Here is an 18,589-nt window from a genome sequence, read left to right as displayed (position 1 = left end):
TGTTGAGCTGTAGCCAAAAACACGTTTGTATTAAAGTACTTCAACCAATGAGTACTGAATAATTTACTTTTAAGAACTTACCATTGCCTGGAGGAGGTGAGGCATTGCAGAAAAAAAAATAAAAACAGTTTAGATGTTTGTCAAGATTGTTGGCAATTACAATTACATATAATTACAAGTCTCCTCTATAAGAGCAGCCCAAAAGGTTGCCTGAGTTATATAGTGGGTACGCAAAGTATTCAGACCCCTTAAATGTTTCACTCTTTGTTATATTGCAGCCATTTGCTAAAATCATTTAAGCTTTTCCCTCATTAATGTACACATAGCACCCCATCTTGACAGAAAAACTTTCGACAGAATTGTTGACATTTTTGCAGATTTATTAAAAAAGAAAAACTGAAATTTTACATGGTCCTGGTATTCAGACTCTTAGTATTTAATAGAAGCACACTTTTGATCTAATACAGCCATGAGTCTTTTTGGGAAAGATGCAACACATTTTTCACACCTGGATTTGGGGATGCCATTCCTCCTTGCAGATCCTCTCCAGTTCTGTCAGGTTGGATGGTAAACGTTAGTGGACAGCCATTTTAGGTCTCTCCAGAAATGCTCAGTTGGGTTTAGGTCAGGGCTCTGGTTGGGCCATTCAAGAACAGTCATGGAGTTTTTGTAAAGCCACTATTTCATTATTTTAGCTGTGTGCTTAGGGTCATTGTCTTGTTGGTAGGTAAACCTTCGACCCAGTCTGAGTTCCTGAGCACTCTGAAGAAGGTTTTCATCCAGGATATCCCTCTACTTGGCCGCATTCATCTTTCCCTCGATTGCAACCAATCCTCCTGTCCCTGCAGCTAAACAACCCCCCCACAGTATGATGCTGCCACTATCATGCTTCACTGTTGGGACTGTATTGGACAGGTGATGAGCAGTGCCTGGTTTTCTCCACACATTCCGCTTGGAATTAAGACTGAAATGTTTTATCTTGGTCTCATTAGACCAGAGAATCTTATTTCTCACCATCTTGGAGTCCTTTAGCTGTTTTTTTAGGAAACTCCATAAAGGTTTTCATGTGTCGGGCCACTGTGCCATAAAGTCCCAACTTGTGGTGGGCTGCAGTGATGGTTGACTTTTTACAACTTTCTCCCACCTCTCGACTGCACCTCTAGAGCTCAGCCACAGAGATCTTTGGGTTCTTCTTTATCTCTGTCACCAAGGTTTTTCTCCTCCAATAGCGGTTTGGCTGGACAGCCAGCTTTAGGAAGAATTCTGGTCATCCCAAACATCTTCCATTTAAGGATTAGGAAGGCCACTATGCTCTTGGAAACCTTAAGTGTAGCTGAATTTTTTTGTAATCTTGGCCAGATCTGTGCCTTGCCACATTCTGTCTCTGAGCTCTTCAGGCAGTTCCTTTGACCTTATGATTCTCTTGTGCTCTGACATGCATTGTGAGCTGTAAGGTCTTATATAGACAGGTGTGTGGTTTTCTAATAAAGTTTAATCGGTATAATCAAACACAGCTGGACTCAAATGAAGGCGATCAGAAGAAAAGAAGAAAAGGGCAACTTCTGAGGTAAATATATGAGTGTCAAAGGGTCTGAATGCTTAGGACCATGTGATATTTCAGCTTTTGTTTTTTAATAAATCTGCAAAAATATTAACAATTCTGTGCTGTGTGTTTAATGAGGAAAAAAATGAACTTAAATGATTTTAGAAAATGGCTGCAATATAGCAAAGAGTGAAACATTTAAGGGGGTCTGAATACTTTCCGTACCCACTGTACATTTTAAAAAGAAGTGCTAAATTCAGGTTGTACATTTTCTGAAACTCATGACCTAATCAAAAAAAGTATTAATGTATTTAGCCTCAAAAAAGTGATTACACAAGAAAAGTGCACGAGAGGAACTGAAACATAGAAGGAGAAAAGAAAAGAAAAGAAAAGAGAGGGAGGAGATACTGTACGTTGTCTCTCAGTTAAATTGTTTTTGACACGCTTTTGAATTCTGCTCAAGTCAGCACTTCGGCTCCTGACTTAAGAGTCAGTTTCGTTGGCGGTAAACTGGATTAAAACCGACAAACTGCAGAGCTGTTTAGTGCTGTATGGTAATTTTCCCCTCATCTTGCAGTCCGCAGCATCAAAGACAGCCTGGTGCCTTTGCCTGCTCTGACAGCTCTCTAGTGAAGGCTGCCAGGTGTTATGAAGCGGACAGGAGACAGAGGTAAGGAAACGTTAGGGTGTTTATTGAATGACAACAAGGAGCACATGAAGGATAGCCAGGAGGATCAGGAATGATGTTGGGGTCTTTTCCTCCGTGGCTGGGTAACAGGAATACACGAGGATGGACAGCACACACCAGATACAGCTGACAGAGGATGACACAGACTTGGAAGGACTGGAAGACAGGACGATTCGGGAGGACCAGGAAGACTAGGAGGAATACAAAGAGAACAGGTAAGTAAATCGTTTGTTTAGCTGAGGATGACTACGCTGAGTGGTCGCTCAGTTGTCCGCTTTCGTCGAGACGAGCCCGGACAATGAGCGACTGGAGTGCTGTGCTTTTATCTGGTGCTCGTGAATGTGATGCAGCTGTGTGCTCATTAGAAGTCAGGTGATGGTGATCTTCGTGAGTGGGGGTCGTGAGAGCCTGACCAATCCATGACAGTACCCCCCTCCCCAGGGCCCGCTCCTGAGGGCCGACACCTCCGACGCCGTGGTGGTCTCCCTCTGCCTCTAGGCGCTGGGAACTCAGGGTGGCTCTCATGAAACTCCACCATGAGACTAGGATCGAGAATATCAGCTCTGGGAACCCATGTCCTTTCTTCGGGGCCGTACCCTTCCCAGTCCACCAGGTACTCCAACTGGCCACCACGACGTCGGGAACGCAAGATCTCCTTCACTGCGTAGACGGCTCCTTCTTCTAGGAGCAGTGGAGGAGGGGGTTCCTCTTCGTGGTCAGGCTCTGTGGAGGGAAGAACAGGATCGTGATAGGGTTTCAGGAGTGATACGTGGAATGTAGGGTGAATACGGTAGTGAGAGGGTAATTGTAGTTTGTAGGTGACGGGGTTAACCTGTTCCACGATGGTGAAGGGACCAACAAATCGGGGACTTAACTTGCGAGAGGGCAGTCGCATGCGTATGTCCCGGGTGGATAGCCACACCTTTTGTCCGGGTGTGTATCTGGGTTCTTCAGACCTTCTCCTATCGGCGGTTACCTTGCTTCGACGGACTGCCCTCTGCAGATGTTGATGAGCCTCGTCCCAGACTCTCTCGCTCTCCCGGAACCAGTGATCCACTGCGGGGACATCAGATGGTTCGCCATCCCAGGGAAAGAGCGGTGGTTGGAAGCCCAGGACGCACTGGAATGGCGTGAGTCCGGTGGAGGGTTGCCGCAGTGAATTTTGGGCATATTCTGCCCAGCCCAAATACTGGCTCCAGGAGTTCTGGTGACCACTGCAGAAGGTCCTCAGGAACCGTCCCACCTCCTGAATCTTCCTCTCTGTCTGCCCGTTGGTTTGGGGATGATATCCAGAAGAGAGGCTGACGGCCACACCTAGGAGCTTGAAGAAGGCTTTCCATAGACGTGAGATGAACTGTGGACCTCTGTCCGACACAATATCTTCTGGAATACCAAATGACCTGAAGACTTGATTAAAGATATTGTCGGCAGTTTCAAAGGCTGTGGGAAGACCTTTCAGAGGGATTAGTTTGACAAACTTTGAGAATCTATCTACTATGACTAGAATACAGGTATTACCTTCTGACGAAGGGAGGTCAGTGATAAAGTCCACTCCTAGGTGTGACCAGGGACGGTTCGGAATCGGCAAGGGATGGAGCTTTCCAGCGGGTAGATGACGTGGGCTCTTGGATTGGGCACAGTCCTTACAGCCCTGAACATATTGCCTCACATCCCTTGCCATGTTTGGCCACCAGAATCGTTGGGATACTAGCGAGAGAGTATTGTTGATCCCTGGATGTCCAGTGCCTAGCGAGGTATGTAAGGAGTGGATCAGATCTACCCGGTGTTCAGGTGGTATGAACTGCCGATGAGGAGGGCATCCCGGCGGAGCAGGGGCTTCCGGAGTGGCAACGACTGGAGGAGCGTTCCAGGTGATCGGACAAATGGAGATGTGTTCGGGAAGAATCTTCGTTGGGAGTTCTTCATGATCGTGATGCTCGTGTAAACGAGAGAGAGCGTCTGCTCTTAGATTCTTGGGTCCTGGACGATAGGAAATGGAGAAATCAAAACGTGAGAAGAAAAGTGACCATCTGGCTTGACGTGGACATAGTCTCTTGGCCTCTTTGATGTATTGGAGGTTTTTGTGATCTGTGATCACCTGGAACGGATGTTTGGCTCCCTCCAACCAGTGACGCCACTCCTCCAAGGCTAGCTTGATTGCTAGAAGCTCCCTGTCTCCTATGCTGTAATTCTGCTCCGCCGGGCTCAACTTCCGAGAGAAATAGGCACAGGGATGCAGTCGGGGCGGTGTATCATGATGTTGAGATAATACTGCCCCGACGCCGGTGGTGGATGCGTCCACTTCCACCACGAAAGGAAGATTTGGGTCAGGATGAGTCAGGAGTGGGGCCCTTGTGAACTCCTTCTTAAGAAGGCGGAAGTGCTCGGTGCTGGTGGTGCGTTGGAAAGTGGAGCTGGTGGCTGTAGAATCCGCTTCAACTGGTCCACCAGCTCTTGAAAGTGATCGAGGGTGCTCATGTTGTCGTCGTTATAGGTCCGGGCTTCTGTTATGAAGCGGACAGGAGACAGAGGTAAGGAAACGTTAGGGTGTTTATTGAATGACAACAAGGAGCACATGAAGGATAGCCAGGAGGATCAGGAATGATGTTGGGGTCTTTTCCTCCGTGGCTGGGTAACAGGAATACACGAGGATGGACAGCACACACCAGATACAGCTGACAGAGGATGACACAGACTTGGAAGGACTGGAAGACAGGACGATTCGGGAGGACCAGGAAGACTAGGAGGAATACAAAGAGAACAGGTAAGTAAATCGTTTGTTTAGCTGAGGATGACTACGCTGAGTGGTCGCTCAGTTGTCCGCTTTCGTCGAGACGAGCCCGGACAATGAGCGACTGGAGTGCTGTGCTTTTATCTGGTGCTCGTGAATGTGATGCAGCTGTGTGCTCATTAGAAGTCAGGTGATGGTGATCTTCGTGAGTGGGGGTCGTGAGAGCCTGACCAATCCATGACACCAGGAGCGTTCTTGGCTGAATAAGTACAGCCAGACCTACAGGACAGCTGTCAGCTACTGAGCGCTTTTTTATTTGGCTCTCATTATATTGTTTAATCAATAAATAACTCTCCTGTCAGTCTAATGAGAAGTTTTGCAGAAAATGTTGCTAACAAGTAATCGCGAAAATGGATTATGTAGCTTGTTCAACGTAGTAAAATAAAATGCGCTAATGCAAGACACAGCTCTTGAATCTTGTGGTAACTTAATTTTACCCCATTTTTTACTATTTAAATTGGCAATAGATGAAAAATTTTTAATTACTAGCATAATTTAAATGCATTTATTCGATTTCAACTTACCTTGTTTCAGAGTACGGCATAATAAATTGATTTTATTGATTAACTCGATTGTACAGTTAACATCGATTTGTTTGAATGAAAATCGGCGGTTTCACTCTGACATCCGCAAACTCTCTTTTGGGATCCTATAGTGTCCTGCGCCGATCATTGCGATAGAAATACACAAACAACATGGCAGCATGCACCATAATAAATTCCATTGTTCCTTTAAAATATGAACATTTATTTTACCACAGTATTTTCAGCGGGTTTTCTGCGCTTGCCTGCTGCTCCTGAAGGTACTTGTGTTTAAACAGCCTTTCATCTCGCTTTACTTTAAAATGAATGCCTATTATAGTCTATTTAAGGGACTATATTTTGATTAAATTATCGATGCTGTAAAAGGAATGTTATGACATTCTGAAAAATGGGGACTAGTGAAAATCAATCACAGATGCAGTCGGAATGTAGGCTGTTAAAAAAAACATGGTGCCCACATATACTGTGGAAAATACGGCAGATACTCGCAAATACAGATTTGTTTCCCTGGCTTAGAATTTTTAGAAAAAAGAAAGGATGTTCAGACTAAAATCAGCACAAAAAATAAGCACCTCACGATCTTATGCACTGATATTTAATGCTGTTAAATATTTAGTTTGCACTTTATTAGAACTTCCTATCCATCGAATTGCATGATGTAACACTTGTGTTATGTTATGTTCAATTTTCACTGTTTGCAATAACAGGGTTACTGATTGCACTTTAACCCTAAGGTGAAAATTTTAGGGGGGGGGGGACTAAGCTAAGCTCTCACCAGACCGGAAGATCGGCTGAATGGATTGAAAAATGGTACAACTTAACTGTTTAACCTTAGAGGAGTGTTTCTTTAAATATTAGTGGGAAATTTCAACAAGTTTTCCCAAAGTAGGTTACAGGCATTAAACAAGGTTAACAGGGAATGAAGTCAGCTTTGAGGAAATATAGAGAGCAAAATTAATAGGACTGTAAAGGACAAATTGAGACAGTCAGGGGGCTGCCTGAACCCATGGAGATTCATCAGTCTACAGGGTGAATGGAGCTGAGTAATGCTCTAATACTGTCTAACTTTGTAGCTGTGATTCAAACAGATGTGCCATAGAGACTTCTATGCACTACAGACCCTTGACAGACTGCTGCCTAAAATAACCATGCTGATACATATGGATGGTACTTTTGAAGAGTTGGGAAGGTGATGTTACGTCCAGCAACTCTTTGACGCACTGAAGCAGGGATGTGTGACTCACCAGGTCTCTGACAAGAGGGATGGCCTTTCTCTTGCGAAGGTCAGGCATGCTGTCTATGCTGTAGAGAGCACCTCCAGGCCTGCAGACCAAATGGATGGAAGTATATTTAAATTTATATCCATATTCTATACTTTTACTATCACATTGTATATTTTATGGTTAAAACAGAAAAGTTGTAAAAGTGTTTCTTTAACTTTTTAAAATTCTTAAACAGCAGTTTTGAAAGTAGACCTAATCGATACTTAAATAAAGCATCTAATTGATATAAAGTAGCTCTTTAGTTTGTAATTGATCATGCATACAGTGTGTAATTTTCAATTAAACTAATTGAGGCAAATGATTACGAAAAAAAATGTATAATCTTTTGCAAAAAGAGTGTTCTGCTTCAAGTGAATTTCAATACTAAAATGTTTATACACATTATTTATATAAAGCATGTTTGAATAGCTCAGATGCGATTCTCCTCTACAAACGAGCTGCTGTACTGTGGTGACACTCACCCTGCTTGCAAAAAGAGTGACGCAAGTCCCGGAGTCTCGCCTCGAGCCTGTAGGCAACAGGGAGTGACATAGGAGTCAGTGATCCATAAATATTAATTCAAACTATCTACTAAACCAAATTTAACTTCACTTCAATATACATGCAAACCTCACTATGTTATGTCAATGATATTATTGCTATTACAGAAAGAAGTCTGTTTTGACAAGACCCAAAAAGAGACAGCCGATCTCACTGACGTCAGATTTGTCAATTATCTTTATCTCCATTATTCTGCCATAACAACTCCATGTGCGCATCTCAGAGAAAGCACGCCCATAGCCACCCATTAGGAAGCTGTGTTTACATCAGACCCACACATAACCACACCCACCTTTTAGACTGCTCGTCCAACTTCGGTAAAGCAGGGAAGTGCATGATAATCGCTATGGCAATGACAAAAAACTGAAAGAAAAAAACACACAAAAACAAAAACAAATGGGGTGGAACACAAAAAGGGGCAAAGGTATGAAATCCCAAAACGAAAGTTGTTTTTTAAACATATGTAACAGTAAAATGTAAAACTTAAAAGTAAGTGACAAAAACGTAACATGAAATGGAGAAGACAGGCAAGAAAAAGGACAACAACGAAGGGCAGAACTAACCAAAGACTAGTGGTCCAGTGTTTGCCAAGAGAACAAACTGAATACGCATAAGCAAGCTGGCAAACTTTGATATAAAAGGTTTAATTGCTATGCACTTGGAAGATGTTGATCAAACATGTCAAGAACTCAGACCACACGTACCTCCTGCAGCTGAAGGCGAACCCTGTTGAAAAGTCGTAGCCAGTTGGCTTTGGCCCTTACTGCAGGGTCCACAGGTGGTTCCTGAATTGATATGCTAGGAAAAGATGGTGAAATTGTTAGATGTAACTTGAATTTAGCATGAAAACCCTCACTTTTTTTCAACCTTCCAAGGACTCTGCACATGGAGATTACCTCTCAGGTAGAGCCTCTTTCATTTCCTGTTCTGCTTTGGGTGGGATCTCGGTGGCAGATGTGGACAAGAGATCCTCTGCATAGGCTGGCCCATTGTCTGGTGGCGTTGGGATTTTCTCAGGCTCCGTGTCTGAGATCCGTGGTGGGGTTGAGGTACGAGGTACCTTGGCAAAAACATCCTGTGTCTGCTGTGGAGGTGGTGACTCTCGCTTGGGCTCCATGGTCTGGAATGGTATTTGGGATTGTGGGGGCTGTTGCTGGTGCATGGAAGCCTGTTTCTCCAGTGGTGGACGGCTGGTGAGGGCATCAGGAGCCAATGTTGGGGCAGTGCTGGTTGGGGTAGGAGTGTAGGGAGGCTCCTGCTCTTCGCTGAGAGTACCATCCAATGGGTAAAGGTCTTCGTCCTCTTCATACACCACTCCTTCCTCTTCCTCTTCATAGGGATACTCCCCTTCCTCCTGCTCATAGATCTCACCCTCTTCATCATAGAGTGCCCCTTCTTCACCTCCATCTTTGTTGTACTCCCCATCATCACTGTAGACACCCTGTGGCTCATCTGGGTCCCAGCCGGGTGAGTCTTTGCCATAGCTAACAGAGGAATGGCAGGAATGGTAGGAATCATTCTCGTCGTAGAACTCTCCAGAACCCCGAAAGCTCTCGCCGTCCTCCGGGCCAAACTCCTCACTGAGTTGGGAGCTGCCACGGCTCAGTTCACCAGATGAGGCATAGCGACTACTGCCGGTGGGGCTGTGGGATCAAAGAGTTGCCAGTTATATTGAGTCATGGAGGATGACAGCTGATATACAGGTTTATGGGCCGTAAAAAGAGAGTTTGAGGCACAGAAAGCAGGAACCACCGAGCACAAAGAAAAACAACACATGTCAGCTAATAGAAGTCTCTTTATCTGCAGAAATCAGCCTGAAGTTGACAATTGACAAAGATGGTTTTTCTGGACTTCAATGGTCTCACTGGAGTACAGATGGTAGACCAGCCAAACCAGGCCAGACAAGCAAAAATTTAGAGTTGCTTTCATATGTTACTTTCTAATCACTGAAATAATTTCCTCATATTTGTGCATGTATGAGTACAGGTAAGGAGTTAAGAGAAAACAAGAGGAAGTCCTGGTCTTGTTTGAGGGGAAAAACTCTACAGTTGTTAAAGTTGTTAACTCTAGTTAAAAACATTAGAGTTGTGACTAAAAAGGAGATTTCACAATGTTAGACCAAAAAGTAAAATGGCAGTGTTAGGAGTTGTCAGCATACAAAAGGTGGACAAGAAGGGACAACGCACAAAAGAAAAGACAGAGAGAGAGAGAGATACATGAAGCTGACAGAAAAAAAGGGATGCAGCATTTCCTGTGACACCTTAAACAAAGGAAGACTATTTATCCTTGGTGATGAATGAGCCAATTAGGTGTAGAGAGATTGAGAAAATTGAATGAGTAAGAAAAGACGGGCTGCCACACACACACGCACACATTATCGATTATGAGACATAAGATTTAGTAATGCATGAAGAATCAGAAGCGATAACGATGGGGTGTGTAATAGGCTGTGAGCCAAAACCTGCCTGGGCTTCAGACTGGAAGAAATACGAGAGCCATGGGACACACACATAATTACACAAACAATCACTCGTCTGTCAAGTCTTTCTGCCAGTTAGTCATATATCCTTGTCACCTTTTCTCACTCCCTAGCATACAAACCCATAAATTCTCAAGACACACACACAGCTTTATTTCCGGCTTTCCACACAAAACATAACAGCTTTTGGAAAAGCTTGGTCCATGAGACACCGAGAGGGTAAATCAGCGGTGTGTACATTCCCTGGTCTCTGTCACAGCCATCGACATGGTCACGCCTGCTGCCCACACAAAGCATAGTGTGTCTAAAGGCTATGTAATTAGTGCACACTAGGCTTTGGAAATTACAGCATTATTCTCTAAATCTGTCAGGCATAAAGCAGTCAAATAACACACTTTATAAAAAAAACTGTTTTTTCAAACTAGTGGTGGTTGCACCCAATTCTGATTGCACAGTACAGAAGACACATAAAAAAGTTTGTGAGACAATTACCTAATACCACGTGACAGACCATTAAAAGGTAAACAGCAATCATGATATACAGTAGACATAGATACATATACAAAAAGGTATAGATAGAGTAAATATATATCAATAGACCATGTATGTAAAAGAAGGATTGGTGCGCATGCATGGCAAGCATAGCGAGGACCACAGGACAAGTCCAGTTCCACGACATCATCACAGCAGGACGGAATCACAGGCTGGAGCAGGAAGAAGAGCAGGAGAAGGTGGTGGAAGAGGGTGGAGGTGTAGGAGCTACGAAGACCCACCTATCAGAGAGCGAGTGCCTACTGTCTAAGGAGTACTGGCGGCTGGTCCGCCTGCTTGAGCCAGAAGCCGAATCGAGATCGCTGCGGCCGTTGGTGGCGGAGTCTAAACTATCATAGCGTCTGGTGGGAGGGAAGGGGATGGGGGAAGCAGGAAGAGGAGGAGCATGAGTAATGTCTATTTTAATGGTTTTTCATCTCACCTCATCAGCTCACATCGGACGGAAGATGAGCCAACTTAAAGGCAATGTTTAACCAAGAGACTCAAATCAAGCTGGGATCAGGATTTGTTCATTAATGAGTCTTTATAAAGGCTTGTAAATGTTTGAACAGGCCCTATCCCAAATGGTGCAATCTCATGGTCTTCTCTTACATGCCTCTTTGAAAGTCCATATAACCCTAATTTCGACATTTACATTTTTTGAAGGCTCCTCTTGAGTTATTTTAAAGCCTCCTAAAGGATCCCATAAAGGAGTGATATTACCCAATAATCAGTGTGGTAAACTGGGCATGGTCCATAAGAGCCTAAAGGCCAAGACACACAAAGCCGACGGTCTAGTTGGTTTGGTGTGTTCCACATGTAACCTCTTGTTGAGTTAATATCGGAGCTTGATGGCCCAATTGAGTATGTAGAATCGAGGCCGGCCATCAGCTGAAGAAAGCGCTCTGACCGGTTATTCAGCAACGAATTCAGCAAGTGATTTAGCAAGTAAAGAATTCGAGTCAAAAAGAAACAAAAAGAGGCCGGCTGTAAGTTTGCTACATTTCTCAAATATTTGCAAATGATATGGATTATTAGATTACTTACTCTTACTCCCAGGGCCATTTATATCGACGTTGATATTCAGCCGCACCATGTTGGTGTTTCGTAACATCTAATTTTTATGAGGTGGGTTGTTAGCCCAATGATCAACCCCCAACCTGGGGGACCAGGACATACACACATACAGTACGGACATTTTAACTCACCCAATTTATCTATAGCACATGTATTTGGGCTTGTGAGGGAAACCAGAGCACCCGGTGAAAACCCACACGAACACGGGGAGAACATGCAAACTCCAAACAGAAATGCCAACTGACCCAGCCGGGGCTTGAACCAGCGACCTTCTTGCAGTGAGGCGACAGCGCTAGCCACTGCGCCATTGTGCCGCCCAGATTATTGGATTATCAGACATATTTGCAGGAGCGAATCCTTTCATTTTGAATGACAATTACTGTGATAACTGTACTGAACCATGCTTTGTTTACACTTTGCACATGCATGTTAAAAGTTCCGGTTTCCCATTGTGAACGAAAAAAAGATACTGCCCAGTACTGACATAAACCAGAGTGAGGCGACAACATGGTTGGGTTTTTTCTGTGCTAGTTTTTTTTACGTCAGCTTGGTGTACCGGCCTTAAGGAACCATTTGGGACAGGGCCAAAGATTAGAGCACAAAGTCTTCAGCATGCAATTCAAGAATGTTGAGTATACCACTTTTGGAAGACTAAATGTACATGAAATACAAGCTCGTTTTGAAGAGAACAGGGCCAAAATGAACAATTTGAGGGAAAACAATGCATTCAGATGTGTGACACAAGTTGGCTCCAAACCCATGAAGTGTATACAATGTCTGCTCATCCAAGGCTTGTATACAGTCATCAATGCATAGGAGTAAGAACAGAGGAAAGTTGTACAAACACAGTGAATGCTATTACCAAGTTACAGATGCAAAAGTGACTAGCATTAGACACTACTCCACACTTAAGAATTGGGATAATATACCTAATTGCCCTTTGGTTATCATAGTCGTAGTCCTGCATGTCGTTGTAGCGGGATCCATGTTGCATTTGTCGGATGGGGTATTGGTGCATGGATGCGTTGGGTTGAGATGTGGTGTAGAAAGGAGGGGGGATGCTGTTGCTGGTTTCGCTGCGGTAATCACTGTCTCGATCATCCACAGCACTGTCTGGATCATCATCTGAGGAGCAAGTGCAGATTTTAAATGTAAACTGTGTTGATTAACCCAATAGTCTGATTGGTTAATAGGAATGTTCCAGTTCAGTCTTCCAATAAGCATCAATTATAGTCTTTTTGCATATTTTCTATGGAACAAAGCATGCTTACTTTGTTGGTCCCCCCACAGACTCCAGTTACCTATGAGAAGAATAAACACAAAAATCAGAAGTAGGCCAAGAAGTCGTGATGAAAATAAATCTTTATGAAACACATTTCTGTGTGACCATGGACAAGCAGTTTGTTATAAATCTATGTTGTAAAATTACCAGGTGTGACACAGGCATAAATTTGGATGTTGGTAGTGCAGGAAAGAGACCTTGCCCAGGAATTCTATATACTAATGGTTAGTAGCTCTTATTTGAAGAAATAACAAATGGCCTGTTGGCATATAAAACTTTCCACTCATCCTAAACCAAGTGTCAAATATAACTAAATCCTGTCCAGGAAATCTCCTTACACCTTGATAAATAATTGATCTAGTGCTCAGAGATTAAGCTTATATTGGACCTACTGATAAAGCAATTGGTCTTTTAATGAGGTTCTGTACACATCAGTCTACCTAGGGGGCATGCAATTTATAGTGAGAGTGTGAGCAGTGCCTGAAAGCTTACAGCACTGAGTTGATGGCACTGGAAGTGGTCTCTCGTGCTCCTCCTGGAATGTGTACTGGAAAATGAGCAAATACAGAAATTAATAAGTCTAGGAATCTAAAGAGTCTAAGAAACAGGTGACAGACTTCATTTTAATAGGTCAGCAATTAAAAAAAATGCTATATTCTGATCTCATGCATTTCTTTGATAGACTCATATTAATACCTGTTCTGCCCTTAGGCTCTGGGGAGGACTGTAAACACAACAAAACTAGAGCTGAATGAGGAGACTCACATCTTGGTCCCTCATGGCATTGAGCTGCTCCAATTTCTTGGCCCAGTATCGAGCTTCCTCCTCTGGTATATCTGGAAGTACAAAAAGTATAACTTGGGACAAGTGTGGAGCAAATACAATATTAGAGAAAGCAACAAAAAACAAAATCAAGGATACCTAATGGGAGTTCGAATCGTGTATCCAATAGCACTCGATGGAATGTAGGATCTTTGGTGCCACATATTTCATTCTCAGCCATAATGACCTGGGCATCTAAAGTCAGCCATTGCCCTGGACCTTCCTACAACACAAGAGAAAAAGAAATAATGGTATATCTGGAATCAGAGGAAAAGAAGTATGCATTTTTGGTTTAGCTCAACTATCGAGGTACAAAACTAGACCAGTTCTAAATGCCTCTAATAAATAATTACTAATTACTATCACTGCAACAAGCATTTTAGGCAACTTTGCAGAACATTGCAGAAATAATTTCTAATGGTAATTCTAACAAATATAAGCAATTCAAGTCAGAGTAACAACAGGGAATAGTTTCTGAAACATGTTTGCAATGAGAACCAATGCCAGGCATTAGCAACCAATCTCCACATATAGCTTTACAGAGGGTGAGAAAAGCTGCAAGCTGTTGGGGGCCAGGCTGGCCATCTGGGCTGTACCTCGTTGGACTGGCGAATGCTGCTCAGAGGGATCCACAATGTGCCAACCATGGTGTCCCAGATCAGTCCTTTGTTCCATACCTCCACTGTCAGGCCCAGATCCAGTCTGTTAATCTCACTGGAAGACAGAGTGCAGGGTGACATTGAAAGAAATAGACTAAGAGATTCATATTTGGTACGTTAATACGGAGACTATACTCTGTTAAGACGAGCAAAGAACACACAAAGATTCCTTTTAACGGTCAAATTATAAATGGAAAATTTCCAAGAAGATGCTAAGGTATACATAATCTTGGACCAGGCCATATCCTGAGCTGATGTTGGGGTGGTCATGAGACTGATTCTTTAAAGACCTCAGTGACAGACGAGTCTTTGAATTGATCCCGTGGACCAGCCTGATCACCCGCCGGTGACCTACTCACACCTTCAGTTCTCCACGATGGACGTCCAGTGTTCTCCAGCCTATGGTGCCTAGACTGCAGCTCTGCACAGGAAGTTTGGGCAGAGGAGAAATGGTTGTGCCCAACTGAGCCTGGTTTTTCTTTAGGTTTTTTTTCCTTCACTTTCATCAATTGGTAAAGTTTTGTTCCTCGCCACTGTCACCACTGGCTTGCTTGGTTTGGGACTTGTGGAGCTGTGCATCGATGGATTTGCTCTTCAGTGTTTGGACTTTCAGCAGTGAAAATTAAACCACACTGAACTTCAACTCTGAAAACTGGACTGACACAATTTAACACAATCTACATTGTAAAAGTGCTATAGAAGTAAAGATGAATTGAATTAAATTGAATTGAAAAAGCATCAAAAGTCAAACCAAAAAGGGTGCAGACAACAATGCCATTTGTGCCTTGGGCATCTCTAGTGACACTGAAATCGAAGCTTTACATCAATACAGTTTCTAAAGCTGCATCAAATCCTAATAAAAGCCTCAACTTTCATATCAAAACCAATCCCCCTCACAGACCATGGGGGTTAATCTTGGGGACGGAGGTGGTACCGTAGGCATTTCACAGTGAGATAAAGAGGAGCTGAAGCAGATCAGGCTTAAAGATGACTCAAATTGAGGTTGGCAAGAATTTTGCAGCATGAACCAGCTGTAATCTATAAGATTCTATGTTGTCAATTTTTTTCAAGCTTTCAGTGTCTCAAAAGCTTCTAAATTGATATACGGTCAAGCATATCCCAGAGGTATGAATAATTTTGGGCTTGACTGTATGATATGTTTACATTTAAAGGACAATGACAGTGGTGAATGTGTTGCTATATTATTCTGACTCATTTCTAGGTGGTTGATATGGTTCTGGGTGGTTACTAGGGCATTACTGGGAGGTTGCTCATCAGTCTTTATGAAATGAATACCCAAAACCTTAGCATAATAATTGCTTTGTTTTGCTTTTGAACAACTTTTTCAGCTATATCTAGCCTTTCAGGACTATCCAAACACACATTATTTCAAGTTTATAAGACTTAGATTTATTCACAATCAATGCTAGGCAACATCTGGACCCTAGAGAGTGAAAGCATTAGGGGTACTACCTGAATACTGCTACCTAGGAAAGGGCAAATCTCAATACACAAAAAGAAAACACAAAAAGTCCTTTCATTAATGTCTTTATCTGCTGAGTCTTAAGGTGCAAAACATTCCATGCATGTATGTTTCTAGCCCTTGAGCTTAGGTTCACACAATGTAATGGAATGTGGCTAAACACAATTCAAATCAAGATCACTGCATTACCACTTGGGAACAAGCATTATGTATGCACAACAGGAGCCTGTCTATGCAATGTATCAGCCAAACATTTACATAAGAACGCCTGCTTACTCTCTTTGAATATTTTTCTGGCCCTTCTTTATACCGCAAAAAAGAAAGAGAAAAAGAACTCACAACATGAAGTCCTGTTCCCAACATGGCTGACTGCCTCGCACAGCTATGGTGGTGCTTTTCACATTTTGAACCTTCAGTGACACGTAGGTGTTGAATTTCTCTGCATGGAAAATCAGGGTGTTTAATAGAGTTGAATAAACACAATAGATATTTAGGTTATATTTTGAGAATCAGTTACAGTGAGACGCCAGGCTTACCTTGCGGTCCATCGAGCTTGGCTTTCTTCACTGTAACAGAGAGACGTGTATGTAAATAAGTGATAAACATACGCATTAAAAATAATCACACTTTACATATCAGGCAGAGCATTTGAGATTCAATGTCAGCATATTTGCATTTGTGCAAGAGGAATTCCTCCAGGCTCTAGACTCTACTTTGCAGCTATTTATTTTCTTTCAGGGAAAGTGTTATAAGATACATTTTGGAATTACACTCTTAAAAATAAAAGTTACAAAATAGGATTTTAACAGTGATGCCATGGAAGAACCAGTTTGGGTTCTAAAAACAACATTTTAGTGAATATTTCTGAAAAGAACCCTTTTTTCTTAGTCTAAATAAATTTTAGCAATCTAATGAAACTTTTTCCATTGTAGCGATCATTTTGTGATATTAAAATGTTCAATGAATGTTAAAAGTTTTTCACCCTCAATGCCATGGAAATGCAATGTTTGAATGAGCAAAGTCATACCAGTTTTGTGTACTGAAATATTTTTACAAGAAAAAAATAGGAGAGAGCTAGAACGAAAGTAAATTTTTTCATAAAAAACAAATATTAAAAGATAATTTTTTTAGCAGAAATATATTTTTGCTGTGTTTATTAACTCACAAGAGTGGTCTATCAAAATCAGGTGTCATTTTGTATCAGTGCAGAACAACTCCAATATAACTTCACTTTAAACATAAGTTGCATGTTGTTACGTTTGACCCCTTCAGCAGGGACAAAAATAACCCATGGGTGGGTCAAAAGTAACACAACAATATTTGCTAGATTTACTGGCTTAATTTTGTATATTTTAAATATATTTGACGATGACCTTGTTAATTTTAACTGCATTTTGTTCTTTATTTTTGCGAATATATATATATATATAAAACTGCGTTTTCATTTTAAATTTCAGTTCCATCAAATGTTTCAAAAGCAATCCAACAATACAAAATGTTAACATTTTCTACAATTTTTGGATGTTTTATATTATTGGCAGTATGCATTAATTTCATAAAACAATAATTAAAAGAGTGAAAACTCTAATGTGGAAGTGAAAAATAAGGCATGGCTATTAGCAGTGGGACATTACCACTTTCGTCACCACAGGAATTCTTGCCACTTTTAAACTTTAATCTGAAAAACTCAGAGATTGTAAACTTAAGGATGTGTTATTGCAGCAAATAACCTGTAGATTGATCATTAGTGTGGCAAATGAAAAGAGAAACACAACTTGTAATAAGGAAAAAAACATCCTCTACATTTATTAACATTCTGAACTTAAAAACTGAAATTCGAGACCTGACCGCTGGACACAATCCCGAAATCACATGATACTTGGCAGCTCCATCAAGGTTTGTATGGTGAATGTGCTGATTTAGCCTGGAAAGCAAATGTTGTCAGGGCTTTGAGAAAATTGCTTAGTCACTTTCGTCCCTGCTCTCCCCTACTACAGTTTACGTGCTGTAAAGTTTGAACAAGACAAAAATTTACCATGGTTCTACTATTAATTTTTGGACATGGTGTCACCAGGTCCTGGAAAATGTATATAATTATCTGAAACTATTTTCAAAGTTCAAAATAAAATAAAGCTGAGATCTACCAAGTATCAGGATCAAGTGATTCATTCCTACAGCAGCAAGATACAAACAATCAGATGTCTGCCCAAGCATTCTGAACCCTACATTCTTCTGTTTCCTCTATCCACACCAGTGTTCTTATCTTGAGTTATTTCCCTGCTTCTAAGAGTCTCCACAATAAAACTTACAATTAGTTCTTTGACTGCAGTCGGACTAATTCAAATCAAGGACGCAAATCCTGATACTGATACTATTTCTGATACTATATTAAAAAATAAAGTACTCCTTAGTGGTTCTTAACCGGCTGCCACCATTATCTCTTTCATTTTCCCGGCAGGTGTTATCTGTGGCGAAACTCTCCTTTCATTATATTCTAACCATGGCAAGACTCATGGTCATTTTCTAACAGAGAGTGCTTTTTCATGGGAAAATACAGACTTAAATGCATTCTAGTCTAACGCTCTCTCCTCACACAACAGTGCTTAACAGACCAATATGAATCCATCACTTACATACATACACTTACTAGCCACTTTATTAGGTACACCTGTCCAACTGCTTGTTAACGTAATTTTCTAACCAGCCAATCACATGGCAGCAACTCATTGCATTTAGGCATGTAGACATGGTCAAGATGATCTGCTGCAGTTCAAACCCAGCATCAAAATGGGTAAGAAAGGTGATTTAAGTGACTTTGAACGTTGTTGGTGCCAGGCGGGCTGGTCTGAGTATTTCAGAAACTGCTGAT

The 18,589-nt window shown here is 42.0% G+C and overlaps 1 protein-coding gene across 1 annotated transcript in view; it reads right to left on the bottom strand.

Moving 5' to 3' along the window:
• unc13a (unc-13 homolog A (C. elegans)) overlaps positions 1-16,326 on the bottom strand; it is a 55,289-nt gene extending 38,963 nt beyond the window's left edge. The window contains exons 1-13 of the mRNA XM_056447364.1: positions 16,257-16,326; positions 16,060-16,159; positions 14,175-14,292; positions 13,678-13,801; positions 13,522-13,592; positions 13,249-13,303; positions 12,746-12,775; positions 12,404-12,599; positions 8,284-9,030; positions 8,092-8,185; positions 7,309-7,355; positions 6,809-6,887; positions 82-87 (exon numbers count right to left, since the gene is read on the bottom strand). Of these exons, the coding sequence (XP_056303339.1) occupies positions 82-87; positions 6,809-6,887; positions 7,309-7,355; positions 8,092-8,185; positions 8,284-9,030; positions 12,404-12,599; positions 12,746-12,775; positions 13,249-13,303; positions 13,522-13,592; positions 13,678-13,801; positions 14,175-14,292; positions 16,060-16,159; positions 16,257-16,326 (1,737 nt within the window). The remainder of the gene's footprint in view (positions 1-81; positions 88-6,808; positions 6,888-7,308; positions 7,356-8,091; positions 8,186-8,283; positions 9,031-12,403; positions 12,600-12,745; positions 12,776-13,248; positions 13,304-13,521; positions 13,593-13,677; positions 13,802-14,174; positions 14,293-16,059; positions 16,160-16,256) is intronic.
• Between the last annotated feature and the right edge of the window lie 2,263 nt (positions 16,327-18,589).

Source organism: Danio aesculapii, chromosome 22 (genome assembly GCF_903798145.1).
Source record: "Danio aesculapii chromosome 22, fDanAes4.1, whole genome shotgun sequence".
Taxonomy (NCBI): domain Eukaryota; kingdom Metazoa; phylum Chordata; class Actinopteri; order Cypriniformes; family Danionidae; genus Danio; species Danio aesculapii.
The sequence above is the reverse complement of the archived record's forward strand: the minus strand, read 5'-3'. Positions and strand labels throughout refer to the sequence as shown.